At 50.8% G+C, this 27,881-nt stretch overlaps 1 protein-coding gene across 50 annotated transcripts in view; it reads right to left on the bottom strand.

Moving 5' to 3' along the window:
• Window positions 1-1,014: 1,014 nt before the first annotated feature.
• Window positions 1,015-27,881, bottom strand: part of MADD (MAP kinase activating death domain) — a 40,350-nt gene continuing 13,483 nt past the window's right edge. For 2 of the 50 annotated variants that reach the window (XM_053925486.2, XM_053925477.2), the window contains exons 16-36: window positions 26,794-26,853; window positions 26,337-26,439; window positions 25,784-25,970; window positions 25,536-25,686; window positions 25,018-25,224; window positions 23,279-23,332; window positions 22,210-22,310; window positions 21,599-21,670; window positions 21,132-21,290; window positions 17,943-18,051; window positions 17,594-17,656; window positions 17,253-17,373; window positions 17,052-17,157; window positions 15,805-15,915; window positions 13,667-13,774; window positions 6,891-7,055; window positions 6,551-6,623; window positions 6,311-6,417; window positions 4,152-4,221; window positions 2,329-2,375; window positions 1,015-1,987 (exon numbers count right to left, since the gene is read on the bottom strand). In XM_053925486.2, coding sequence (XP_053781461.1) covers window positions 1,883-1,987; window positions 2,329-2,375; window positions 4,152-4,221; window positions 6,311-6,417; window positions 6,551-6,623; window positions 6,891-7,055; window positions 13,667-13,774; window positions 15,805-15,915; window positions 17,052-17,157; window positions 17,253-17,373; window positions 17,594-17,656; window positions 17,943-18,051; window positions 21,132-21,290; window positions 21,599-21,670; window positions 22,210-22,310; window positions 23,279-23,332; window positions 25,018-25,224; window positions 25,536-25,686; window positions 25,784-25,970; window positions 26,337-26,439; window positions 26,794-26,853 — 2,279 coding nt within the window. In that variant the 3' untranslated portion in view covers window positions 1,015-1,882. Of the gene's footprint in view, window positions 1,988-2,328; window positions 2,376-4,151; window positions 4,222-6,310; window positions 6,418-6,550; window positions 6,624-6,890; window positions 7,056-13,666; window positions 13,775-15,804; window positions 15,916-17,051; window positions 17,158-17,252; window positions 17,374-17,593; window positions 17,657-17,942; window positions 18,052-21,131; window positions 21,291-21,586; window positions 21,671-22,209; window positions 22,311-23,278; window positions 23,333-25,017; window positions 25,225-25,535; window positions 25,687-25,783; window positions 25,971-26,336; window positions 26,440-26,793; window positions 26,854-27,881 lie in introns of all 50 variants that reach the window. The other 48 variants (XM_053925485.1, XM_053925475.1, XM_053925503.1 and 45 more) reach the window with 29 other exon arrangements.

Below are 27,881 nucleotides of genomic sequence, written 5' to 3' on the forward strand. Positions count from 1 at the left end.
TGTCCTATGTGCTTCTTTTCACACAAAGCACGGGAAACTCAGTTGTTCTTCAGAGTGGACAGAAGGCAGGAGAGTTTGATGAGGCCCAGAGTGGAACCCAAAATGAATGCTAGAAGTTGTCTTTCCCCGCTGCGTACTCTTCAGGGGAGCACACTGAGCAGCCGTGACAGAGCAGTGTACCGGCAGCCGGGCCAGCCAGCCAAGGCTCCACTGCTGGGGCCCACCTGCCCGGAGCCATCTCGGTTCTGGCGACCCGTGGTCACAGCAGGCTGGAGTGGAGCTGCACTGGCCGCTTTGGGGTCTAAGTGGGCACAAGCCCACAGCCTACACATACCTGAATCCCACCGGGAGTGACCCTGTCCGGGGCAAGACAGTGGGAACCGGGAAGATGGTGGGACAGGGCCCTACTCTGCTCTTCCTTCCCCGAGGGGGAGCCGGGGTCTGATGATCACTTTCCTTTTGGGAGGAGGAAGCCATCAGAGGTGCCTTGATAGAGAGTAAATGGTACTTCCTGCCCAGGGCGTAGGAGGTTTGTCCATGGCATAGAAAAAAACTCCATGAAGGCTGACCCCAGGGTTGCTTATTGGTGTTCTACCCAACCCGAGACTCCTGGCCAAGACCCCAGAGCCCCAGGTCCTGGCCACGTCATAGCACTCTCTGGGGCACACCTGTACACTGGGAGCTGGGACCTGAGCCACTCACCTTCCTTCTCTGCCAAGTTCACCGTTGCTCCCTCTAGTGGCCAATTCACAGCACAGCAGCCCTCTGTGGGCCCTGGGGTGCCCCAGGGAAGGCAGCCCCCTCCCACAACCTCTCTCTGGGAGGTCAGGAAGCCTGGGAGGAGCCCTGCTGGGCCTCAGGGGCAGGAGACTGCGGCTGTGCATGCCAGGGCTCAGATGGGTATGGCCTCATCTCCCTGCTTCCTTCAGACCAGAGGCGCCTTTCTAGAGCCCAGGGCCAGCCTTCCTCAGGCCCAGGCCGATAGGAGGGATGGTTTACTGCCAGGAGCCCAAGGACAGTTAAGGACGTTTATTTCACATTCACATCTGTACATTTCCTATAAATAATGTGGGGCTGAAATAAATATATACAACCATCTCTTGCCCACTCTCAGGCCATCTCCCCCTTCTGGCACCCAGTGCCAGGAGATGCTGCCTGGAGACATGGATCATATGCTGAACTTGGCCTTTCCCTGCCCCTTCGGTTCCTGGGCAGGGCAGCCAGTGGTCCCTGGGAGGCTCCTGCCTAAGGCAAGGCAGACCCTCCGGGAGGCAGCTGCTCACTGCAGTGCCGGAGGCCCCGTGGGCGGCAGACGCTTGGGGCCCACGGGCGGGAGCTGCCAGCTTAGCCAGTGCGTGAGGGAGCAGGGCAGCTGCCACTCACTCAGCTGTCCTCGACTCCCTCCTCTCCCTGCCCAGCCCTAGTCGGGGAGGACAGGCCTCAAACTTCCCTCGCTCCCCAGAGTGGAACTGCTCCAGGAGCCCAGCTGGAGGTCAGACTGCCAAGGACAAGGGACCCCAACACACGTGTCTCAAGGACACGAAGCAGTGGGCTCTCACGGGTCTATCCTCAAAGAGTTCTCAAAAGCCACTGGCCCAACAACACACACACACACACACACTCACTCTCGAGCCCTGAGGGAACAGTAGACTGGTCTTCTGGGAGCGAAGCGGGCACAGGTGGAAGGGACTTGCTCAGCCCAGTGACGGACACTCTAACACACCAACGGAGACACTTGACCGGGGACCGGCTGAGCCGTGGAGAGGGGCTCGTAGAGAATGTAACACGCATCGTCCACTTCTCGTCCCCACAGCACCGTGCAGTTGGGAACAGCAAGAGGCAAGAGGCGGCCCCCAGGCCGGGGCAGCCTTAACCCCCTCCATCAGCTGGAGACGGGTCGGGGAGGGGTTCTGAGATCTTCCTCACTGCTACGGACTGCAGCCACGTATGAGAAGAGACACAACACAGAGTAGCAGATCTCGTGGGCCTAGAGGTGGGGAAAGCAGACAGATCAGCATCCCTGAGATCTGCACACCTTCACGCTGGGAGACTTGCCTGGCGGGAAAGCCCTGCTCTGACGCTGGGCCCGGGCCTCGGCCAGGCCTCAGAGCTGGCCGGTGTGGCAGCGGATCAGTGTGTGTCTCTCCCCCCGGGGCCGAAGACCTGTTTCAGCTTCAGGTGAATCTTTGGCATCTGGACTAAATTCGCCTTTCTGACTGCTCCTAATCACCCCTCAACCCTGTGCTCTCAGAGGGCCCGCCCTGCCCTGTCCGAGGCCCCAGGGAGCCCTGTGCAGACTGGCCCCTCGGGGTCGGGCAGCACACTCACCATTGGTGTCTTGTACTTGTGGCTCACCACTTCTTTAATTTCAGGAACTAAAACCGGACGGGCAAGAGACAAAACAGAAAGTTCAAAACTAAGAGCGACAGTGCCACACTCCCCCAGGCGGCAGCGCCTGGCGCCAGGGTCCCCTTCCCCTCTGTGGCCTCTCCCAGTGGCTGCAGCGTAGGCTATGACAGCTTCTGTCCAGCCACCGCAGCATGAGAGGACACCTCCCAGACACCGTGCTTGAGGTCTGCAGTAGCTCCCCACTGGATGGCTGCGGCCCCACCCACTTCTATGGGAGCAGGTTCATCTTTCACCAATCTGGCCGCTGCTGCCATCTGGCCCGAGACTTACAGGCAGGGGTTCCCGATTTGGGTTGGGAGGACAGGGGTCTAGCCTGTGCCTCACCTGCTGAAATGCCCGAGAACTCACCCCTGTGACCAGCCCGAAACTTGGGCTGTGTCGAGCACGGCTCCCTGTTCTCCCCGCCCCTACACAGAGGGTCCTGAGGCTGGATGAAGAAGTGGCACGCCACTACACCCACCAGGCATGTGCGTTTCCTTCCCTGAGTGGCAGGAGAGGCCCAGGCCTGCCTGCCCGTGTGAGGGAGAGCGTCAGAGGGCTCTGGAGCAGACACACCGAGCAGAAGAGACAGGCAAGTACAGCACCCAGGAGGAGGTGATAGGGAGCATCAGGCAGAATACACACATGTCCACAGCCCAAAGTGCAAGACTAAGAGTCAGCCCTGCCCCGGCCATGCAGGGGCTCTGCTTGGCCAGAGGAAGGAGTGAGACCCCCCAGGTTTAGGCGTCATCGTGGCCCCTGGAGGTGGGAGATGAGGGGCACAACCTCTTCCTGGAGGCTGGAAAGGTAGGATGAGAGTTGGCCACACCACTTTTTAGGCCCTGGGAGGCAAATTCAGGGACCCAGGGTTCACAGGGAATAAACTCATCAAAGGTGGAGTGAGAAGCCCAGGTCCTCTCCTGAGTCAGAAGATTCCCCCAAATATCTCTCTGGCAGAAGAGAGAGGGGAAAAAACTCAGGACCAGTGAGCCATCGCACACGGGGAGGGAGGTTGGGAAGGAGGGGTGGGGAGAGAAAGGAAGACACGAAGTGTGAGCAGCTGGGTGGGTGGAAGGGAGTCCGCCCCACCCACTGCAGGGCCCAAGGCAGGGGCCAGGGGAGAGGCAGCACCAGCCGAGCGAAGTCACTTTACCTGCTGGAGAACGAAGGTTTTCATAGCAGCGATGAGGGGCACAAAAGAATGAAGCACAAACACAGCAGGAACTCAAAGCCCCAGGGTGAGAACCCACTACACTGCAAGTCAGTGCTAGGCTGTGGGGAGGCTGGCTCCCAGCTCCCAGCGCCTGTCTGCCTCTGAGGCCACCAGGCTTCTCTGCCCTCTAGAGTGAGTCTGTGCCGCTCCTCCAGCAGAGGCTCCGCAGACCCCCGAGCGCACCGGGCCACCAGGAGGGTCATAGCAGGCAACAGGAGCACAGCAGAGCATGGGGACTGCCCGTCTGCTCTGCCCCAGAACTTTCTGACCACCGAATGGCCAAACAAGGGAACTTGGCACTAGCTCGGTGAACCTGCGTGGTGCCACCTCTGAACTCTAGCCTTGTCTAGGGCCACTTGCACTCCCTGGCCCCTCTGTCTCTCTTCTCACTCCCCTTCTCTCATCTCAGGTTCTCTTTTCTTCCCTATCACTCCGGCCCCTCTAGTCCTCTCTGCAGTGGTTCTCTCTGCCTCCAGTCCCTCCTCTGGAGCTCCGAGGTTTGAGTTACTGCCGTGTGAGTCCAGACCTAAGAGCAAAATAGTGTAATTACCAAATTCCTCCAGGACAAAGACTCCTCGGACTGTATTGCACTTTTTAATGTGATTCAGCTCTATGAAAACCTGCAAGAGAGGGAGGGAGGGTGGGGTAAGGCCCAGAGGCTCCCCCTTGCCCCATGAAGCCCACTCTCCCAGCTCTAGCCCCGCCCACACACAGAAAGCCTATTTCCCAAAGGGAGGACAGGAGAATCCACACACACGCAACTCAAAGCGCTAAGAAGCGAAGAAGGCAGAAAGGGCATGTACCTTCCGCTCCTGGCCGGAGGAGAAAGCATGAGAGAGAAATGAAGGCGTTAGTTGTAAAGGTCAAACCCAACCCGAAGGCCCCTCTGCTGGCTTGGGCTGCCCGCCCGCGCCCTGTGTCCAGGGCAGCGTTTGTGGGACACTGTGCCCCAGGGGTCCCCCCCGCTCAGCCCATCAGCTCTCTACCCTTCCATGCATCCTCCTCCGGCGCAGAGGGCTGGCACGGGCGCAAAGCTCCCCTCAGACTGTCCTTGGGGCTGGCGCGGCGCTATCTTCCTTGAAACAGGATCCAGGCTCTCCCGAGAAGCGCGCGGTGATGGAAACAACAGCTACCGCTCATGAGCACCTACTAGGAGTTCTAAGGCACTATTTGCAGTCCTTCCGTCTTTGTGGCCCAGCAGGGGTCCTGCCCTCACTCTGTGGGTGGGACACTGAGGACCAGGAGGTTTATCTCCCCGGGAATCACGGAGCTGGGCCCCGAATCCAAGTCAGTCCCAACTCCAAAGACCGCGCTTTCCCCACATGCGAGCCCGACTGCATGAGACCCTCGGAGGGTCCCGGCTCCCTCAATTCGAGGGGCTGTTATGGGGCGGCAGGTGGACCCCACGGCCCTCATCTCATTGTCAGTCAGGGTCTGGTTTGCCCTCTCTGTGGGGACTCTCTTCAGGGGCAAAGCCTTAAATTCCGGCCAGGCCCTTAAGTGCTCGGTAACAGTTAGGTGTTAGGTCTGTCCATAGGGGCTGCAGACCGAGGGTGGGAGCTGGAAGGGGGCACCTGGGTGCTCACGAGATCTTGTCTTCAGAAGGTGAGGCAGGAGGGAGGCCAGGACTACAGTGTGGTAAGAAGCCTGCTCCCCAAGAAGTGCCAGCACCTTCATGGCCCAGAAAAGTACACAGGTAAACCCCTCTTCAGGCTGTGTACACTGTAAGTATAGTGTTGGAAATATTAATTTACCCATAGCAAATACACTGCTAAAATACACGGCCAAGAAGCCCGGGCAGCTGTTGCCCGTCACAGCAGAGCTGCCTGCCAGATTCCTGGAGAACTAAGGCGGCAGGTGGAGGGGAGGCACGGAGTCCAGGTGTTCTCCCCCTGCCCCGACCCCGAGGGTCTGCTGCCTGCTGGGGTGCAGCGCTTCACACACAGTTCAGGGTTGAGCCTCAGGAGGGGAACCAGTGTACTGGGGACAGGCGGGGAAGGCACTTGGGTGAAGAGTCAGAACGAGGAGCAGACCTGGGACGGTGCACTGGCCTCAGAAAGGAAAGAGCTTAAGTGTCCACAGAGAGGAAAAGCAACATTGAGTTAAACGCCCAAGAGAAAGAAAAAAGTCAGCTCCTACTGTGCAGTCACAGTGAGGGAAAGATGTCTCCCGAAGTGTTCCCCAGGCAAAAGAAGGGGCGTGGGGCCTGTGGAGCGGGCACAGAGTGGGGACACTTGGAGGAAGGAAAAGAGTAGGAAGAAGAATCAGCCGGAGAAAAAAGCAACCACACACTCCAGATGGGACAGATACAAGCACACACGCGTGTGCAACCTTCACGCACACGCACGAGATCAGCTGGTCTAGACTCTCAAAGCGAAACCACCAAGCAAAAGCACACCCTGGGAACAGGGAAGGCAGACACTGCGAAGGAGGGCCGAGGGAGACGCTCCCACTCACACTGCGCCGGGTCTCACCACGAGGCTCCCTCTGCCCCAGGCGCCCGCTTAACCTCCCCGCTGCACCTTCAAGGTGCCTGGCAGCGTCACTGTGCCCCCCTCTGGTTTCTCTCTGCTCCAGCTGCTCCAGTTCTCCCGCTAGCCTCAGAGGCCCTCTCATGCTCCCTGGGAAAGCACGGGGGACCTCGACACTGATCCTTATTGCAGATGGAACAACAGGGCTAGGAATCCTGGAGCTGCCACTTGCACCTACCTGGTTGTGCATGAACTTGAGATTGATCCCTTCTAGGGTGACCTGCAGCAAGCCACCCTCGCCAGTCTTCATGTCTTGCACAGGGAACTCACCGCCTAGTTCAGGCCCTGTGGGGAGGGAGGAGGTTATCAGCCAACCAGGAGATGGGGACCCCCAGCCCGACTCCCTTGCCAGGGCTCCGACAGTCCTGCGGACCGACTGAAGCAAATGGAAGGCACTCGCTCAGGGAGCTCCCCTCACCGGGTTTGATGCTTTGCTGTCGGGCGGCGGCGCGCTCCATGCTGTCCTTCACACAGTAGTACAGCTCCCGACACTGCGGCACACACACACACACACACACAGGGAGAGAGCTGCCCGTCACACAGCCTTCCAGAGCTCCCGCCCTGCCCTCCGCAAAAGCTGCCAAAGGCCTGGGCCTGGGCCGGTGCCCGGGCTCAGCAACGGCTTCGCGTACCCCACACAACAGCTGCAGGCAACCGTGGGGCCCCAGACACGGATTTTGGAATTGTAACTTCTACACAAGAAACTCAACACTTTGCCCTCAGTGCCTGCCCCAAACCCAAACAGAGTTCGTGGGTACCTTCTTAGTATAGAATTTGTTGAGCTGGGTCTCGGAGCCGTTTCTGCGCCACAAGCACAGCACCTTGGTCTTGGGGCAGTAGGTCATGTTGATGAGCTTCTCGTACCACCAGCGCTCGTACACGGTCCCGATGTGGCTGCGCAGCACCACGCAGTCGTCGCACACCTGCGGGAGCGCACACAGCCGCTCAGTGGCCCGTCTCCGCGAGCTCTGGCTTCCCAGGCCACACTACACTGCTGGGACAGCTGGCTCTGGGGCATCCCCGCGGTCAGGTTCTCTGACTTGTGCTCATAGTCGTCCTTAGATGGAGGCACGAACACTGAGCTGCTGACGTTCTGCCCACTAGAGGGTTTATGGAAAGAGACAGTCACTGAGAGGAACCTGCAAGCCGGAAGGAGGCTCACTCTGCACTTCCACTGATGTTCATCAGCTCTCACGTGCTCTGGGTTTAAAGTACTGAGAGGACAGCTCCTGCCTGTCTCGCAACCTCAGGAGCACCTCCGTCGGCGGGCACAAGGCAGGGGGTCATGGCAGGCTCCACCAGGGAGGAAGAAAATGGATTAGAAAACATATTTCTAATCCTGGCTCGGCCTTGTTCTTCAGAAATCTTTAAAAAAAATTAATTACACAAGTGGCATATGGACAATGCTTATTGCCAAAAAGTTATACAACGCAGCATGCTATAAATGAAAAAGCAAAGTCCTCCATGTTCTCCTCTTGTTTGGCAGGCGCCCTCGGGTGAGGTGTCTGTTCAATGGGAGATGTGTCAGCACAGCAGTCCAGGATACAGGGCAAGACCAGACTGCCCGGGTCGAGAGTTCACTGTCCCCTTACTCAGCTGTGCCACCTGGGGAAAGTTAACCTGCGTCTACCTTTCCTCCTGTGTAAAAACTTCATGGAGTTATGGTGAAGATTAAATAAGTTAATGTGCATAAATTGCTTAGAACAAAGTCAGGCACCCTTAGCATCAGCTGCTGTAACAACAATATCATTATGATATAAGAAATATCGATTGAGGACTTCTGGTCAAGATGGCGGCATAGGTAAGCATGGCTTAGCTCTTTTCACAACCACATCAAAATTACAACCAAAATATAGAACAACCATCACTCAGAACCGTCAGAAATCGAGTTGAAGGGAAGTCTGACGACCACAGAATTAAAGAAATCACATCCACCCAGACTACTAGGAGGGGCACAAAGACAGAATGGGTAGGTCCCTCACCCATGTGTGGTGGATAAAAATTCGGGAGGGATATCTCGGGAGCAAGGAGTCCCAGACCCACACCAGGTCCCCTGGCCCAGGGTTCCAGTGCCAGGAAGATGAGTCCCCACAACTTCTATCTGCAAAAACCAGAGGAGACTGAGTTGGTGGAAGAAACTTCTGGAGCCCCAAGCAGTTCCTCTTAAAGAACCCACACACGGACTCACCTACTCAGACTCACTCCCTCTGAGCTCCAGCACCCAGGTAGCAGCTTGGAAGGCACCAGCAGTATTCAGGGAGAGTCTGAAGTGTCTGGCACCAAGGCGAGTGAAAGCCATTATTCCTTTTCTGGACCCTCCCCCACAGAGCTGGTGGGCTGGTGCCATATCTGAGACTCCATCAATCTGGCTAGCACTGTTTGACCCACCTGGGAGATTCCCAGAGACTTCACCTCACCCAATTTACAGGCCCACCCAAACTGCTTTTCCATATGAATAGCTGGTCTTGGCTCATGCTGCATGGCTTCCTAAATCCTATCAAATAAGTCAAGGCTGGCCTCAGTGAGCCCCAGGCCAGGTACTAGCAGCATTCTCAGATTGCTTTATAACTCAGGAAGGGTGGCCCCAGCAAAACACAGGTGGGGGCTGACCTTGGCCTGAACCACCTGGGAAACCACAGAGCCAGTATATCCAGGGAACAGCTACAGGCCATGTCAGAGAACCACCACCCTGCCCCTGCACAGCTGATCCTCCATGGAGGGTGGAGGTTGGTGGTCAGTGGTCACAGCCAATCCTTGCAGCTGACTGGCCTGGGTAAATCCCTTCCACTGATCTACCAGCAGCAACCAAGGCTCAATTACAAGAGGAGGGTCTACTCAGCCCACCTCGAGTGCACACCTCAAGTACCCAGCTTGGGTGGTAGGGGAGGCTGTGCCACAGGACCCTACAGGACACCTACCATGCTAGCCCACACTACCAAGACTCAGAGTCAAAGCAGCTCTACCTAATACATAAAAACAAACACAGGGAGGCTGCCAAAATGAGGAGACAAAGAAACATGGCCCAAATGAAAAAACAGATCAAAACTCCAGAAAAAGAGCTAAACGAAATGGAGATAAGCAATCTATCAGATGCAGAGTTCAAAACACTGGTTATAAGGATGCTCAAGGCACTTAGTGAGGACCTCGACAGCATAAAAAAGATCCAGTCAGAAACGAAGGATATACTAATTGAAATACAGAACTATTTACAGGGAAGCAACAGTAGAATGGATGAAGCCAAGAATCAAATCAATAATTTGTAATATAAGGAAGCAGAAAACAACCACACAGAACAACAGGAAGAAAAAATAATCCCCCAAAATGAGATAATGTAAGCAGCCTCTGGGATAACTTCAAGAAGTCCAACATTTGCCTCATAGGGGTGCCAGAAGGGGAAGAGAAAGAGCAATAAATTGGAAATCTACTTGAAAAAATAATGAAAAGGGGGGAGGAGAGTTTCTAAAAAAAAAATAATAATAATAATGAAAGAAAACTTGCCTAATTTTGTGAAGGAAATAGACATGCAAGTCCAGGAAGCAGAGTCCCAAACAAGATGGATGCAGAGAGGCCCGCTCCAAGGCACATCATAACTAAAGTGCCAAAGGTTAAAGACAAAGAGTGAATCTTAAAACCAGCAAGAGTAGAGAAGTTAATTACCTACAGGGGAGTTCCCATAAGACTGTTAGCTGATTTCTCAAAAGAAACTTTGCAGGCTAGAAGGGATTGGAAAGAAATATTCAAAGTCATGAAAAGCAGGGACCTACAGCCAAGATTGCTGTACCCAGCAAAGCTATCATTCAGAATCGAAGGGCAGATATAGAGCTTCCCAGACAAGAAAAAAATTAAAGGAGTTCATCATCTCCAAATCATTATTATATGAAATGTTAAAGGAACTTATTTAAGAAAAAGAAGATCAAAATTATGAACAATAAAATGGCAAGAATACATATCTATTAGCAATTGAATACAGAAAAACAAACTAAGCAAACAACAAGAACACAGAGCACTGGATACAGAGAACCTTTTGACGGTTCCCAGATGGGAGGAGGGTGTGGGGGAAGGGGTGAAGAGGTGAGGGGATTAAGAAGTACAAATAGATAGTTGCAGAATAGCCATGGGGATGTAAAATACAGTACAGGAAATGGAGTGGCCAAAGAACTTATATGCATGACCCACAGACATGAACAACGGTGGGGGGATTGTCTGAGGGAGTGGAGGTGCTGGGTGGAGGGGGCAAAGGGGGAAAAATCAGGACAACTGGAATAGCATAATCATTAAAATATAATTAAAAAATAAATATCATAATTATCATTATGACCAGTCTCATTAAACTTTTTTCATAAGACCTGACTTCCTAAGTTCCTGACCTCCCTCTGTCTGGACGTCTCACAGGCAGACCTCAAACTCATCACGTCCAAATCTCAACTCAACATCTCCTCTTGGGCAGATCCTCCTTCTGAGTCCCCTACTGAGTAAATCGTGTCACCATCCAGCCAGGTGCCCAAGCCAGAATGAGGCGTCATGCAAGGCTCCTTCCTCTCGCTATCTACACCATCGAGCCCCATTCCAGTCTACCTCAAATATCCTTGGAACACTCTTCCACACCCCGCTCCAGCCATGCATCCCGGAGGTCACTTCTGAGGGGTCCTCCACGACTCCTAGACCCTCTGCTATGTATTCCCATAACACCCACCTTGAACTTCTCTCATAATACTCATCATACTTTATGACACCGCCTGTTTAATTATCTGGCTTCCCCAATGGTTTGTCCACCCTGTAAGGGCAACAGAAACCACATCTCCCTTATTCACTGCCCAAGTTCAGCAGACGGCCCACCACGGGCTATGTGCTCCATAAACGTGAGGTGAACAGACGAAGGTACAAAGTAGCTGAATGAGAACCAGAAGCCCGGGTTAGCCCCCTAGTCTCTGAAAAACATCACGTGAAGGAGGAGCAGGTATTTGGGAGAACACGTGGTCTCTAGCCTAGGGGGACGATGGCAATAACATGTCATGCTCGCCTGTGCCGCTGGTGTGGGTGTACACTGGTCGTCTTCGGGTTAGCTCCTTGATGGAATCTATCAAAATTTTAAATGTATGTAAGCTCAATTCAGAAACTTCACAGTAAGAATCTATTCTATAGAAACTCTCACATGAGTATGCAGAGATCTATGTTCAAGGGTATTCAATGAAGCATTGTTTAAAAAACTGGTGGAGGGGACTAGTTAAATTATGGTACATCCATTTAACACCTAATGGAAAGATACAGTAGTTAAAACAAATTATATAATAATATTTGTAGTTTGATACCACTTTTGTAAACACTAAAGCAAAATTCCATATGTCAGCTCTATTTATACAAATATGCATTTTTTTTTAATCTGGAAGGATTCACACCAAACTAATGAGTGATTACCTCTGAGATGTGGCAGGGAGTCATAAGACTGGAAGGAAGCGAAGGGAAACTTTTCCTTTTCACTTTATTTACTTCTCTATGGTTTGAAACTTTTAAAGCATAAACCGTTCCACTTTTGTAATAAAATACGCAGTGTGGGGAGGTAGAAAAGGTAAAGGGGGTCCAATATACAGTAACGAAAGGGACCTACACTTGGGGGGTGAGCACACTGTAGCGTATACGGATATCAACCCATAATGCTGCACACCTGAAATTGATACCATAACCAGTGTTACCTCGTTAAATTTCATTTTTAAAAAAGGCAACAAAGATGACTTTTTAAAGCCTTTGCCAACTGCTATCCAACTGATCACGTGCTGAGAAAGGCTGAAAAACCAGATAACATCACAGCAGCCAGCTGAGGACAGAGTGAGCGAGGTGCCCTGCTGAGGTGAGGTGGCACTCCACAGAGGGGCGCCTGCGAGGCGACGGAGCCGTCCCCACTCCAGAGGCTCTGTACGAGGTTCCCCTGTACAGTGGTGACAGTGAGTCCTGTACTTCAGGGAATCTTCTTCCGGAGATTTATTTTTTAAAAGGAAAAGGAAAGGGCAAGAATCACCTGCCACCTCTACCGTGGCGCAGGTGGCCTGCGTTAGTGCTCAGCTCTGAGAGACGCCAATCCAAATTCTAACGTGTCACAGCGACATGAAAATGTCTCCCTTCTCGGTTACATCATAGGCGTTTCTGCTCCGGAGCAGACCCACTGCCCCGTGTTTGATAAACCACCTGTTTAAAAAGCTGCGAATGTGAAGTCAAATTCACCTAGACCAAGAGGAAACAGGATACTTATAAAGACTGCTTAATTTCACTACTTTATTTGGGGGTGGACTTGGTCCCTACCATTACTTAGAAGAGATCCACTTCAGAATTGAAAACACAGAAATGAAGAAAACACGGCCATTTCCTTTATAACCGTGGAGTAAGGAAGAGCTTTTCTAACTATAACTCAAAATCCAGAAGCCATAGAAGAAACGACGGATCAACTACATAAAAATTAAAAAATCCTACATGGCAAAAATATCACAAGCAGGATCAGAAGACTAGCGAGGGACTTCTCAGCGGTGGGACCAGGCCGCCCATACCTGAGCCCACGGACCACGAGGACAGACAGCCACATGAGGCAACAGGAAACATATGGCACCGTCTATGAAGTGTTCCTGCCAAAATATTCAATCTAAAACTGTTCAAACCTCTAGACTGTGACTACCTGTTTACAAGAAATACAGCTGACAGAGAAACATGTTGATACCAGTCAGCAAAGCATCTACGCTGAGATACTCCGTAGGGCAAACTTCTTAAAAAAAAAAAATATTGGCAAAGTGGGAGGGGGACTATTACTTTAGGAAATAATTCAGAGTCATATCAACCAAATTATAAAAGCATTTTCCCTTTGACCCAGCAATCCCACTTGTGAAAATTCTTAGATAAAGCTGCACAGGCATGAAATGAAGCAGGCACAGCATCATTCACAGCAGACTATGAGCAACAGCAAAAATTTGGAAGGAAACCAAGGGTCCATATACCCTGACTGGTTAAATAAACGAGGGTACGGCCACACAGTGGGATACTGTGCAGCTGCAGAAAGAATGAGACAACTCTTTCTTTACTGATGCTGAAGAGCTCCCGGATGTTTAATGAAAAAAGCAAGGTACAGGTCAGTGGACACGATGTGCTAAGAAAGGAGAAAAATAAGAATTAATGTTCACATTTTATTGTGTTTGTATTAAAAAAAACCCTGGAAGATACAAAAGAAACCAATAAAAGTGGTTATCTCCAAGAGAAAGGGGCAAGGTGGATGGGGACAAGAATGACAGCAAGACGAACCAATGTATATGTCACTTTATGTTGTTCTGACTGAAGGACGGTGTAACTGTATCACCTATTATACAAATATAAGTATATTTAAAAGGAATGATGGGGAATAATCTATTATGTTATTTGCATAAGAGCCCAACCACTTAATGATAAACGGATCATGAAGATGAATGAGACTAATGGGAAAATTTCCTGGCATCAGTTCTAGGAGTTCCTTGTGACTCTCGAATGTTCCTCAGGGCCCCCAGCATGAGCCAGCACCTACCTCCATGAAAAAGAGATCTCCATTCGTGTCTGTCCCGGCATGTACCACGAACGTCTGCTTCTTCATGTGCCGGCTGCCACTGGACCGGATGGAGAGGTCACGGCCATTCTGAGGAAAGAGAGGTCTTTCAGGGACGCGCATGCATCCCTCTCACGAGTGCTCAGGGCCAGGAAGCCCCCTTCGGCAACTAAATCCCTATCAGCTTTCTTCGCACCTGCTACCTGTTGGCCGTCTGCCGCCAGGGAAGGGCTCTCAAACGGTTTGCTCTCAGCACTCCTATACTCCTTACAAATCACGGACGACCCCGAAAGCTTATGTTTGTGTGTGTTATATCTATAGATATTCACCACAGTAGAAAGTAAAACAGGAAATTTTAAATGTTTTTTAATTCATTTAGAAGTTATTAATTACTCATTAATAAGCCCACTGCACAGTAGTATAAAACATGGTTCTGGTAAAATAACTATATTTCCCCAAATGAAAGAAAGAAAAAAGAATGGCACTGTTTTACAATTTTGTAAATCTCTTTCAAGTTTGGCTTAATAAAAAAATAGCTGGGTTCCCATAACTGCTTCTGCATTCAGTCTGTTGAGACACATTCCTTTGGTCAGGGTGGACAGAGAGTAGCTGGCCCCGCAGATACGTGTTTAGAAAGGGGAGGAGTATTTTAATAGCCTTTGCAGATAAATATGCATATTCTTCGCCGATACTATACCAAACCTCGAGAAGTAGCAGTTTCCAAAAGTTAGCTGCGATGTGGGATCTGCAAACACATCAGTGAACATTTTGTACTTTGTTACATAAAATCCATTTTTCTGCCTTACAATTCGAGTGGCTCTTTTACCCACACTTGAATGTGTGACACCGCACATTAGTCATTTGGAAAACACTGCTTCATCAAGTTACGCAGCTCTTCTAAATGTTGACACATTACATATCGAAAAATCACAGTTATTCATAGCATCATCGAGCACATTAGAGAAGTCTTTAAGCATCAGGAAGCTCCTGCATAACCACCGTTTGTTAGCCATTCTTCCCGGTCACAGTGACGGCGCGTGGGCAGCACTGCCGGGTCGCCTTGCAGCTCAGAGCACCACAGCTGCCCTTCTGCGCCACGACCGCACTTTGGTTAGCAGCAGAGATGCTCGTGTGCATTTCTCATTTTGTCACAGAAAATATTACAGAGATGTATAATCAAGGATCAGATTTACTAAGAGCCATGATTTTAACTGCTTCATCAAGGACATTCATAAGTGAAACTGGGTTGTTTTTGATTTTTTTGTTTTTTTAAAGATTTTACTTATTTTTAGAGAGAGGAGAGGGAGAGAGAAAGACAGGGAGAGAAACATCAATGTGTGGGGAAACATTGACTGGCCAGCCCTTCCAACTAGGGACCAGCCCACAACCCAGGCGTGTGCCCTGACTGGGAACCGAACCAGTGACCCTGCAGCCCTCAGACTGATGCTCAATCTACTGAGCCACACCAGCCAGGGCAATGTTTTTGTTTTTTTTTTTAATAAGAGAAAGTTTATTTAGATAGTCAAGGAGGTATAGGAAGTGAGCTATAGAAGGAACGGGCTCAGGAGACAAGTTACAGATGCAAAAGAAGGGCCTTGGAGCTTAGGAGAGAGAAAGGTAAAGGTAACGCCCCTGGGGGAAGGAGGGGAAAGGCGCTCCAGGGAGGGAGAGCTCCGAAACTGAGTTGTTTCTGTTTAACTGAGAACGGTAGAGGTGAGGACTACAACGGCCACCAGCGTGGTTTGGTGCCATAGCCTGAGTTGTGTTAAGGCACCAGTGGTTTTACCCGCCATCAGTGCAAATGTCAACCAGTGAAAAAGGCAAATAGCATTTTAGTAGCATTACAAAAATGCCCTTCACCTCACGGAGCCTCAGGGGTCCACAGACCCCACGCTAAATGGCAGCAGCAGCACTGTGTGGGTGCACAGAACCCTTCCACAGAACAGAAGGGCGAAGGCTGCGTCTAGAGCAATAGCCCTCCTTCAGAACGGAGGGTTGGAACCTTTACAGGCCTAGAAGTGACCAGCGGGGAAGCCTTTGCAGTAGGCCACCAGGCCCAAGCCCGGCAGGCTCACGGGTGCAGTGGAAGGGAGCCCAGGGAATGGCTGAAACACGCTTACCAGGTTCGCCAGCTGGTCAAGTACTTCGTTGATTTGCTGGCTGTGCACGAGCCCAATGTGAGACTTTCCCATGAGGCGCCGCACCTTCTTCCGGATGTCATTCTTATTTACCTGGGAAGTCAAATGAGGACCTGAATAAGGGACCTGCTATCCTCTCAATGGAGGTACAGGGAGCATATGGGCAAGTTTCCTACTGCCTGAGAGAGGTGCATTTCTAAAAGGTCGCATCACTAAATATGAGAGAAAACATTCCACTCTGTGTTCTGCCAGAAAAGCCCCGGGTCTGTCTCTAGGTGACTTCTGCAGAGAAGCGGCTCTTAGAGCAGTTCTGGTTTACGTGACTGGGGCTTAAGGGGACACTTCCTCCCTACCCCCAGCCAATACCAGAGCGTTCACACATAAAGGCACCCTGAAAGCCCCCAGGGTTCCTCAAGTATAATTCACAGACAACGACTTAGAGCAGTAACATTGTGTACTCACTCACAGCCAAGACATCAGAAAGATCAACACCCTTTCCCAACCAGAGTAAACCGGAACCCGGGAGTTCAACAGCGTAGGGCTGAACTCCACACAGAAGAGCCTTGCAACAGCAAATGAAACAAGCCAAGAGGGCCGGCCTGCTGGGCATTCTCTGTATTTGATCAACTAATCCCTTCGCAGTTAGAGAGGCCGGTAGAACAGGAGGGGGAGGAACCCAGGGGCTCACTGTCAGAACAACTCTCTTCTTCCCCTAAGTCCCTTTCAGAGCAGAACTCTTCTACTTGGTAACATACTTTTCCCAAAGCCAGAAAAACCAAGTGCAAGCAAGGCAAACGAGAACCTACCATTACTTTTTAATAGGTAGATCTTTTTATATCTATGGAAAATTCTAAGATAAAGGGCTAGTGCTAAAAAGTTAATTCCGAGCATCCTTTCTAAACTGTTTAGAATCTGCTGCTTAAAAACATTTTTTAAAATTCATTGTATTCTGTGAGACGCTCTACTGGAATCCTAACACTACTGGGCAAAGGAAGCCCATTGAAAATTCAAAACGAACGAACGGTGTGGAACCATCAGGCACGTTTGCAATGTTCCTCAGCACAAGAGCCCGGCAGCTTCAGGTAAAGGGATCACGCGGGGGCCGCACAGAGGCTTCAGACTCCCAGTCGGAAAGGGAGCTTCTCAACCGCCCCAGAATTTAGGTGGCAGGAAAAAGCCCTGTCCTTCCAGCATCAGCAGTAGCTGGGCATAAGCCAAATCGACGCTACCTTCATCAACAGCATGTAAGAGATGAGGTTGTGCAAAAGCGTGGCCAGCAAACGATCTTCGTCATCCTCGAGGCGCTTCCGGTCATGTTCTCCCAGGGATAGGTACCTAAGCAGGGGACCAGGGACAAGTTAGCCCTCAGGTGGGAAGAACTAACTGGGAAAAGGATGAATTTTTTCCCAAGGATTTCCTAAGCCTCATACCTGTCTATCATTTCCTGGGGACCCTGGTCCATACCCATCCCTTCTCTCTCCAACATCACGGCATCTAGGAATGCATCTTCCCAGAACTGCATTTGGTCCCATAAAGTAGAACGTTCTTTGCCTGTGTAGAATAGAGATTTTTAGGGGCTTGTATGACCTATAAGAATATAGCTGGCAACCAAAATAGAGCATACTCCAAATAAAAGGAAATCATTACAAATTCCAAGGCAAAGGAAACCCGAGCCTCTCCACCCCAGATGTACAGCCCAGCTGCCTCCATGGGAGGCCCAGCCCCTCCCGAGGAGGAGGGACGAACACAGCACACAGAGAAAGGTGGTTACTTATAGAAAAGGTCTCCATAGCAGCATCCTCTAACTGGTCCCACATCGATCCTTTGTCCCTTCCTGCCAATTTGCAAGCAGGAAGGACCGTGGTAGCAAGAAAGGAAAGAAAGGAAGACAGAAAGACAGAGGCTATGGATTAATACCAAAATCCATTCTCTTTTTAGAAAGTTTTTACCCACTGTTTCTTCCAGACCCAGTAAGTCACCTGCTTCAGACATAAAAATGCTTCCTAACATCAGCACTGAGATCAGCAAAAAGCCAAGCAGCTACTCGTTCAGTCTGCCCTCTTCCCCAGCTGAGTCCAGCTTTCTGCCAGTGACAGGGACCTTCCTGGCCTGTTTCTCACCTAGGAGTCCCTCGTAGAGATAGACTCGCTGGCTCACGTCTTCCGAACAGCGAACTGGGCTGCCCACCAGCTTCTCCTTTACGCTTGGCTTCAAGCTGTGGGCTTTACCCTACAGAGAAGAGGTAATAGGTCACCCACCCAAGGTACCCATGAACAGGGGCAAAGAAAACCAAGCAGCGCATTAAGAGGCTCACACGCCTGTCGCCACCATTAACAACATACACTCCAATTGCCCTGCTTTTGCTACTCTGCTGGCCTCAAGGGTTCGACTAGAAGTCAATCTGATAATCCTTCTTTCCATTACTGACTCCTAAAACATGCAATTAAGCGTTCATTGTGACTTATCTTTACCCTTTAGTCTCTGTAACACTCTGCTCTACAAATAAAAAAATTAGGCCAATTCTCCGCGGCAGCATGTTGCAGTGGGAAGAGTACAGCGTTTGCCTGCCTCCTACTAGCTGTGTGACCTGAGGCATGAAACTTAGCTTCTTCGAGTCTCATTTCCCACCTGAGAAAAGGAAGGTTGTAATACTTACCTCATAGAACCAGTACGGGAATTACACCAGAAAATACATGTATATAGAGCACTTAACAGTGCCTGGCACATGGTTGGTATTTAATAAATGTTCATTTCCTCTCTTCTACTGCCTCGAATATCTGCCCCTTAGAAATATTACTAACTTTTATCTGCCACTACTGCAATATTAGGCTTTTTATTCATTCAAAAAAGATTTTCAACTTCTTCGAGGCAGGCTACATGTCTACTTCACAAAGCATACAACAGCATAAGCAGAGAAGCAACTGATCACAGGTTATTAGCAATATTTAATTAGTGTGTCTAAATGCCAGTCTCCTGGTTCGCAGCCCAGTTCTTTGTACAATGGACCATACTGACTTAATGTAATTTATTTCCTGCTAAGCCAGCCTTTTTTTCAGCCCAGAAATTTAGGTAATTGCTCTCAGCAACTCAATTGTACGAAGAGCCCCTGCCAACCTGCACAGGACAAGTAAGAATTTGTCCCAGGGAGGGGCCAGGAAAGACAGCACACAGCTGAAGGGCTTCTTGCGAGACTGCCGTTTCGTAATATCTATCTTAAGCTCCAGGATGGAAGTGCACTAGAAGGACTTACATACTCTTATTTCAATGGTCTGCTTCCACTCAGGATGAGTCAAGACCCAGGACCCTGAAGGCTCTGCTGACTCCCGGTCCTACTCCTTATGTTCCCTCTGGGATGTCACCTGCCCTATTAGAAACCCATATACAGGAAACCCTGGGAGTGGGAATGATCACCAGTATTGAGTAACTGATTTCACTTAAGTTTCATTTCCATTTTCTCCACAGACCAAAGATAAGGACCTATGAGCTCTTGTAGAGAATACCCATCCTCAGCTCGGTCTGATAAAGTGGCAAGTGTATCAGAGTACTTAACACTGGCTGCCTAGAGTGCGCGCGCGCGCTGACAAGCCGTGTGTCTAAAGGCAAAGACTAAAAGAATTAACTTAATTCCAACCGAAAGTTGGCTTGCTGTGTGATCTAGGGCAAGTTCTTCTTTTCCTAAGGCTTTGTTCCCCTTACCTGTCAGAAGAGATGAGTCACAGAAAGGTACAAGGGGTGCCCCCAAAAACCCAGAATTATCTTCTGGAAGGTGGGGCCCTGGTAGTACAGGCTTACCCCACTAGGTGAGTGTCCTAGGAACCCATCTCTATTAGTGCACCAACTGGTGGTGTTGTGAGAGGCTGCGTTCAGTTTCAGTAATTTTTTTTTTTTAAGTCTCTTTCAACATGTTTGCCCATTTCATGCTGGGTGATTTTATGAGTGCACCTGCCCACACCATGCTGACTGTTCAGCAGTTTTTGACCAGAAACGGCGTGACCCCGTGCCCACCCTCCCTATTCACCCCATCTCGCCCTGTGTGACTTTTTGTTTCCCTGAATGAAAAAAAGGCCTCAAAGGGAAATGTTTTGCTGATGTGGAGGAGGTGAAACAAAAAATAGCTGAAGCACTAAAAGGCATCAAAATCGATGAGTTCAAAAACTGCTTTGGGCAGTGGAAAAAACATCTCGATGGGCGTACTGCATCACACGGAGAGCACTGTGAAGGTGACTGAAGTGCAAACATGTGAGAGTAAGTATACAGCTTTTTATAGATAAATTCCGGGATTTTTTGGGTCCCCCCTCACACTGAATTGCAAAGTTCTTGAGAGTAAAAATCATGCCTTACTCATCTCTGTTTCTTCAGTACAGAAACTGGCATTTAGTAAATCACTTAATGGATGTTTACTAGCGAGTAAAAACTTCAAATAACTGTTAGGAATATACTAAAAGAAATGTTATTTTTAGGTGCTATATAAATAGAGCAGTGGAATAAAACTAGATTAGTCCACAGAAATAGGGAGTCTGGTATTAACTGAGAGCTGTAACTGACCTGACATTGCCACAAAGGCATCCCTGTGTCTATTTAAAACATGGGGGCCATTGCTACGTTGCATTTGAGGCCCTTATCCGACTGGGTGGAGAGCCTAACTCATTAATGATTCAGGAGAGGGTTCTAAAAGCCCTAGGTCATGGAGTCCAGTGACTCTTAAAAAATCCTTAAGAGCCCTGGCTAGTGTGGCTCAGTGGATTGAGTGCTGGCCTGCGAACTGAAAGGTCGCCAGTTTGGTTCCCAGTCAGGGCACATTTTTGGGTTGCAGGCCAGGTCCCCAGTTAGGGGCGTGTGAGAGGCAACCAACTGCTGTATCTCACACATTGATGTTTGATCCCTCTCTCTTTCTCCCTCCCTTCCCCTCACTCTAAAAACAAATAAAATCTTGAAAAAAAAAATCCTTAAGACTCCTGGCTGGTGTGGCTCAGTGGATTGAGTGCCGGCTTATAAACCAAAGGGTCGCCAGTTGGATTCCCAGTCAGGGCACAGGCCTGGGTGGCAAGCCTGGTCCCCGGCAGGGGGTGTGTGAGAGGCAACCACAGATGGATGTTTCTCTCCTCCTCTTTCTCCCTTCCTTCCCTTCTCTCTAAAAATAAATAAATATATATTTTTTAAAAGCTTTAAGAAACATTTTCCTTAAAGGCGAATATATGAGCTGATCCATTCCTTACTTCTTTCACTTCTAATTGCTCCCTTACTTCTCATTCTTTTCCAGCCCCACCCATTAAAAAAACGCTCTCCTTTTGTTTGTAAACAAGGCTTACAAAGATGGCGCTGGTGGCAGAGTTGGTCTCAATTTCACTGTCAGACAAAGTACCCCGAGAGCTTGTCAAGTGGGTGCTTCCCTCTCCACCTGGTCCATCGCCTGCGTTGCTGCTCAAGTCACTGTCTGCTCCAAGGGTCTCTCCAGAACTATTACTCACCTGGAAGGGAAAAGGTAGTGAGGGATATCCCCCGGGAAGGCTACGTTGTGAGAGCTCTCTGCTGCCATAGAGAAGGATCACATTTCAAAGGTGTGCCAGGGCCTCTGGAAGTACCTTTTTACAGGAGGAGAAGCCCTAGGTGAAATCTCAGGATCTGATCCTGTGTACAAAGACCTAAGACAGGTAAACATCTCCGCCATGAGAACCAAGCTGACCTGAGACTAAGCACAGCCTCCAAAGGAGAAAGTTGTCCCCTCTGAACCGCCCCCCAAGACGGCAGTGTGGTGTTCCCCTACCACGGTGCTAACTTCAGAATCCTGACTTGAGCTTCGGATCATAACCGCCGGACTCACACCGATGACAGGGCCTGGGTCCGTCCTCTGAAACAAGACACGGGCGCTCAGACACTTGGGGGGTGGGGGGTCCAGTTTACTGTGCTTCCCCAAGAAATACTGTATCTTCTTCCTTCTCTCCATCCCCACCCTCCTAGTTCCATTTTTTTCTGAATATAAAATATGACTTACATAGTAAGAACAATAATAAACACTAAAGAAATGTATGCTCACTGCAGAAAATACATGAAAGAATAAGGAAACAAAAATAAGCCATAAACTGACTGCTTAATCACTTTAAGTCTTTACTGTGTTTCCTGTCAAGTCTTCTCTATATACATTTTAAAAATAAAATTGGAATCATACTGTATGTAGCTTTGCCGACATTTCCCCCCGTCACTAAATTTTTAAAAATATAGTTAATATTGCATTACAGGGATATATGTATTATACTTATTTCATCATTCTCCTATTATTGAATATTTATGTTGTTTCAGGTTTCTTGTCATTGTTTTTTTTTTAAACTCCAAGCAGCATTCTGAGATAATACTTTAACGCTCACAATTATCAACGAGGCTGTCACGAACCTGGGAACCAGACGTCAGGCTCACACCACTGTCTGCGCTGACCTGGGACTTTTTTTCCTCTGTCTCACCAAGGTCAAGGACGGGTCTGATCGCTTCAGGCCCTGAGTGGGGGAAGGCTTCTGTTACTCAGCGCACTGGGGCAGGGGCAGGCTGGGGAAGGGGGCGGGGGAGCCGCCCGGCCTGGACCCAGGCCTGTTCAGCATGTCCCAGTCACCTTTCCGGGGACTGGCCCCCTCGAGCCCCACTGAAAGAAGCAGTCTCCAGGCGCCTTAAGAACCAAGTAGGAAAAATCAGACCTGGTCTCAAGGAGTTCTGAAGCCACCTTCTCAACCTGAGGAAAGCTGAGCCCATCCCCCTCAAACACAAAAGCTCCACAAACAAATGTCTAGCCACACTCCACCGCACCCAGAGTCAGAGCTCCACTGGTGCCCGAAACCCTCCAGGGCCTCCGGGTCACGCAGGGCTTCCCTCACAAACGTGTCTAAAGGGGCTGGGGGAGGAGGGGCCCGGTGAGATAAAGAAATGCCAGTCGTCTCCACGGACACTGCTCGCCCCCACAGAACAACTTCCACAGTTGAGATAGAAACCACTCCCCTTTCCCCCACCCACCCACGATGATATGGCAGAAGGACAGAATGACAGAAAGCAAGAAAGCGTGCCTAGGCAAGCCACCAGAGAGAGTGGGGAAGCTACAGACTCAACACGGAGGGAGAGCAACCATCTCTGCCAACTGTGCCCACAGGCCTTCTTCTCATGGGTGAGGGAGATATCAGCCAATGAGGGGCACTGAGATAGGCAAACGTTCTCCCCACCACCTCGGAAGCAATAGAGAACCAAGTTCTAAGGGATTTTACGCAGCAGACGCCTCCATCACAGCCTGACTGCTACGAGGGGAGGGGAAGAAGCAGCCTACAAGCCACATACCTAGGAGTCACATGCCACCTACCTGCTTTCATTCCAAACACCCCCCTAGAGCAAATTTGGGGTGGGGCTGGAGCCTGCCCCACTGGGCCTGGGGAGTTGGCAGGTATGGGAGACTTGGGGACAGGGGGGGGCATTGGTTCCTTACTCTGTTTCTCCATAGCTTTTTGGGTTTTCATTTCCTGGTGCTTGTTCCACAATTCTACCCCAGATGCAATGTAAGCAGGAGAGAAAGACAGAGAGAGTCAGAGGCTGCTCAGACAGACGAAATGGACACCCACCCACCCAGGCTGGTTCAGTCTCAGCAAAAGATTACACGTCAAGAGATAAAAAGAGATCTTCACTCCGGGGAGGGATTAAAAATCAAGAGATCTAGTGCCTTCCTCCCAACTAACGAAATAAAGACCCCACATTTCTAATCCAAACCTCAATGCAGCAGGAAAAGCCCTGCAGAACCTTAGAGCCTGAAGAGGCTTCAATCGAACTCCTTGATTTTGGCAAGATGAAACTGACCCTAAAGAGGCTGGAGCAGTCCCTCGAGATCATGTAACCTAGGAGCAGTTCAAACTTCCTCCACGCCACACTGTCTGCCAAACGAGCTGGGCAAATACAATTTTCAAAGATTCCAGATCAGGCGGACGATCCCCTCAAGCAGCCAAAGGGCTCTCTGAAGCACAAGCACAGATCGACCTGGCCCATGAGGCTGTGTGGCAGTCGCCCACGCAGGCAGTGGGCAGCCCCCCTTGCTGCTGTCAAAGGACCCAACTTACCCTCTGAATCAGTGCCTGTCCTAGCAAGAGACCCTTTCTCAGCCCGATACCTGGCCATTCACTAGAGGTAACAGAGAATATTAAATGTCAAGAACAGCATCCCAGAAGGGGTAAAGGAGAGAGATTAGTGAGCATTGCAATTCTTTTCCTGGAAGAACCTGAAAGCCCACTTAGTCCAGTCCTCTCGTTTCCCAGATGAGGAGAGAGGGGAGTGTTTTGCCCAAAGCCACATTCCCAGCTGAGGGCAGGGCATTACTTTCCAGAGAATGTTACTTCGGGTGGGGAAAAGGCAGGGTTGATTGTCTCTGGGACGGTTCGGTTCGTTGCTGGCTAGAGAAGTGTAACGCCCCTAAAAAGGACACTGGTTCCTCGTTATCACTTATGAAGGCACAGAGCAACGGCTAACGGTTGTAGTGAAGGGGCACCAGTTAGAAGCATACGGCCCAGACACCTAGAACCAGAAAAATAAAGACACAACCTCGCGGGGAGCGAGTCCAGCCGAGGTGCACCCGGAGAGGTCACCGGCCCCTGCCTTAGTGGGAATGGAGAAACACCAAACGTAAAGGAGCGCTTGGTCAGGTCCAGAAAGGAAAGTTTTAAAGAAAGGCTGACTCGGAAATCTACACCTCGAGGCCCAGAGCCCAGGAGAACAGGACTGTGGGACACAGCCCAGAGGAGCACATTCGAGGGCAGCACGATGGCTGCAGAGGAAACTGGCTGTGGAGACCAGACGACCATCAGGCTACAGCCTGAAGATGCGTCCTCTACAAGCTGCCTCAGAGCTTCCGGGAGCTCACTCCGCCTCGCCGCTCCATGAAGGAACCCAGATGTGAACAGAAAGAGGGGCCAGGGGTACGGCTCAGACTCGTGCGTGCAGTAAGCCTCACTGGGCCCCCAAAGAAAAACTCCCATGTTAAGACGTGGGGGAGGGGCTGTAAATGGAGCATACTGGACAGAGAAGTACAAAGAAGGACCATTAGAAATGGACACAGACCTCTCTCTCTCTAGAAAGCAAAGCATGGGAAAGAGAAAGGCAAGATTCTGGATGAATTGAGAGAACGGAGGGATATTTAAGAAGCCAGACCCCCTCCACCACACCAAACACACTGAGACATACCAATAGATGCTACGAAATTCTCTTCCTTTAAACTTCTGGTGTCCACTTCCTTCGGGCCCTTTCCTGCAGCTGTTGGTGCCCGCGGCCCCAGCTGGGGAACTCTCAGCTGGGCCATCGCCTTTGGGTCGCCCCGGCCAGCCAGGCCAGCATCCTTGCCAACTGGTGTATTTACACTCTCTGTTGGACTCCTCTTCCGCTTGTCTGCTTCTGAGGAGAAGATCAAATAGAGGAAGAGGTCAAAGAGACAGTGAGTAAGAATCAAGGCGTGCAAATGGGGGAGAGAAACAAGAACGCAGGAGGATGTGGAACGGAAGAAGTGCAGGCATAGAGAACCTGACGCCCTACTGCCGCGACAGAAAGACACCCACTACACATAAACACGCACTAGAAAACAAAATCCCCAAGCCTAACGGGAAGCAACTTAGCATGGGGAAGTCTGCCGAGGGGACAAGTTCATTTTCTTTGGAGACAATGGGGGAGCTGTGGACGGCACGCCGCCCCGCTGGTATGCTCCCTACCTTTGCTATAGTAGTGGGTCTGAGCGATCTCCAGAAGCCCGAAGATGCTGGCCATGCCGCCCAGACCTGCATGGGCGTATGACTGCTCCAGGCTGAGTACCGTGCACTTGAGCAGGTCTAACATTCCCTTGTACACCTTTCGACTGATCTCCTGCGGCAACAATCCAGGGGCTCAAGCTGGCAAAAGTGCCTTTGGAGTCCACATCCCCCTTCCCTGTCGATTCCAACTCCCAACCCCCAGCACTGACCACGTCCGGGATGATGTCCTGCCGGGCATCGTCCTCTGACTGCACCACGCGGTTCAGCTTGCTCAGGACAAAGACCCGCAGCTGCTCACTCTCCAGCAGCCGCCGCACCTTCTTCATGTTGAGCCAGCCAACTCCCTGGCCATCCAGCACGCTGTGCACCACCTCCTTCAGGAACTGCTGGTTCTCACTGTGGGTGCCACACACCATTTCTGTGGTCACTAGCTCCTTTGCAGAGCATCCCCCCTTTCGCCAGACTAGACGTCTGCCTCCAGGGGCAAAACACAAAGCCAAGAGTGCCAATGTCCAAGTCCAGTGCATCCCCCAGAGCTCCAGATAGCCCGGTTTGCCCAGGTACCCACCACTGCTGCCTCGCTCTCCTCAGCACCGGGAGCTATGACTGCTGTGTGGGGAAGGAGTCAGAATGGGAAGTGCTGGCATGGGCTGAATTCATCTGCCCAACTAAGAGCTTCCCTCCCCCTCCTGAGCGCCCTCAAAGTTTGCTTCAGGAATTGCTACCTCTATCCAAGAACTTTTAAAACGGCTCTGCCATTACCTAGAATTGCTGGATCGACCCTGGGGTGACGGAGGTTCTCTCTTCACTGTCGGGCTGTGTCTAATGACAGATGACTTCTGGTCCACCAAGGCCCTCCTGTTTCCTATAGCCAGGAAGGCAGGAACGAAAGCCATCACTACTGTAGCCCGGGAGCTAGGGTCCGCAAAGCCGTGGGCAGCCAGGTCCCACATCATCCCCCAGAGGTGCTGGGCGAGGATGGCAGCGGGAGTCACACAGGGGTGGAAACCAGCCATGGCCATGTGGAGGAGGTGGGGATGGAGACTCGGGTCACTCCACATGCACCAGCAGCACGCCCCAGGGGCAAGCATGGGCATCACGGGGGCGGGGCAAGCAGGTCATCACGTGATGCTGCTTGCTCCAGGAGGAGGATGGCCCGCAGGCAGGCACAGAAGATGCTGGGAAAGAAGACCATGCATAGCTCACGGGCAAGACCCACCTTCACCACTCCCGGGGCCGGCTTCAGTAACAATCTCCATTAGAGTATTTAGCCCAAATACTGGGACACAAAATACACAATTAGTAGGTGCGCCACGATACCACAACCCCTGTAACCCTCGATGGAGCTGTAAGCCAGATAGACGGAGCATTCTCCCAAAGCTTGGTGCACACAACCTGGGTTCTCAGGCCCCTCAGAGCTGGAAGCCCAGTGACCAGGAGACAACCAAGGCTCCAGGGAAGACCATCTCTAAGACCACGGCCTCTCAGAGCCAGGGGCAGGGTGAATGGACAAGGAGCCTTCAGGTCCTGAACAGGCACATGCTGGGAGAGGGACCACCAGTTTCCAGGAGCCCTCCAGCACAGAGGGCCTGAGGGTGTGCAGAGGGCAGAGGCCCGTCTTGCGGATGCTGTCATGGGAAGTGGGGTGGGGGGGTGAGGATGGCAGGCGGGCGGGAGTGACAAGTGCAGCAAATGAAGTGAAGCATCAGCATGCGATGGAAGTGTTTTAACTCTTCTCCTCTTCAACTGTGTCAGATGAAAGCCAGGGCCGCTACCACCTTTCCATGCCTCGCCTGCTGAGCCTTGGGTGAGTTCTCTCCTCAGGGCTCATCAGTTCCCTACACCACTAGCTCTGATGTCCTTTTGTCCATCTATCCTATGTTCCCAATCCCTCCAAGACCGTTCCTTAGATTTCTGACATTTTTAACCACTGGAAAGAGAGGTCAGTTAAAAAAATACACAGAACTGCTTCTCACTGAGCTTTCTACTATGATTAAATATCTCAGCACAATATCCAGAGGAAACAAACAAAAGTCACTAAATTCCGAAGAGCCCCTCAACCTGTCAGAGACCACTAATGCAGATCAAATCAGGTCTCAACTGCTCTGAGAAGCCAACCAATACCACCTGGCTCACTCACAGGCCCTCGCTGACATGAAGCCAAAGTAAGAGGCATTTTGACTCTATAAACACTACCAGGCTCAAAAAACAAAACAAAACACATACATGGTGCCAGGCTCCTCACAACCACCCCCTGGTGGGCATTGTCTCTGGGGGGTAGTTCACGCAGTAGGAACCTGGCAGATA

This window comes from Desmodus rotundus, chromosome 5 (assembly GCF_022682495.2).
Source record: "Desmodus rotundus isolate HL8 chromosome 5, HLdesRot8A.1, whole genome shotgun sequence".
Taxonomy (NCBI): domain Eukaryota; kingdom Metazoa; phylum Chordata; class Mammalia; order Chiroptera; family Phyllostomidae; genus Desmodus; species Desmodus rotundus.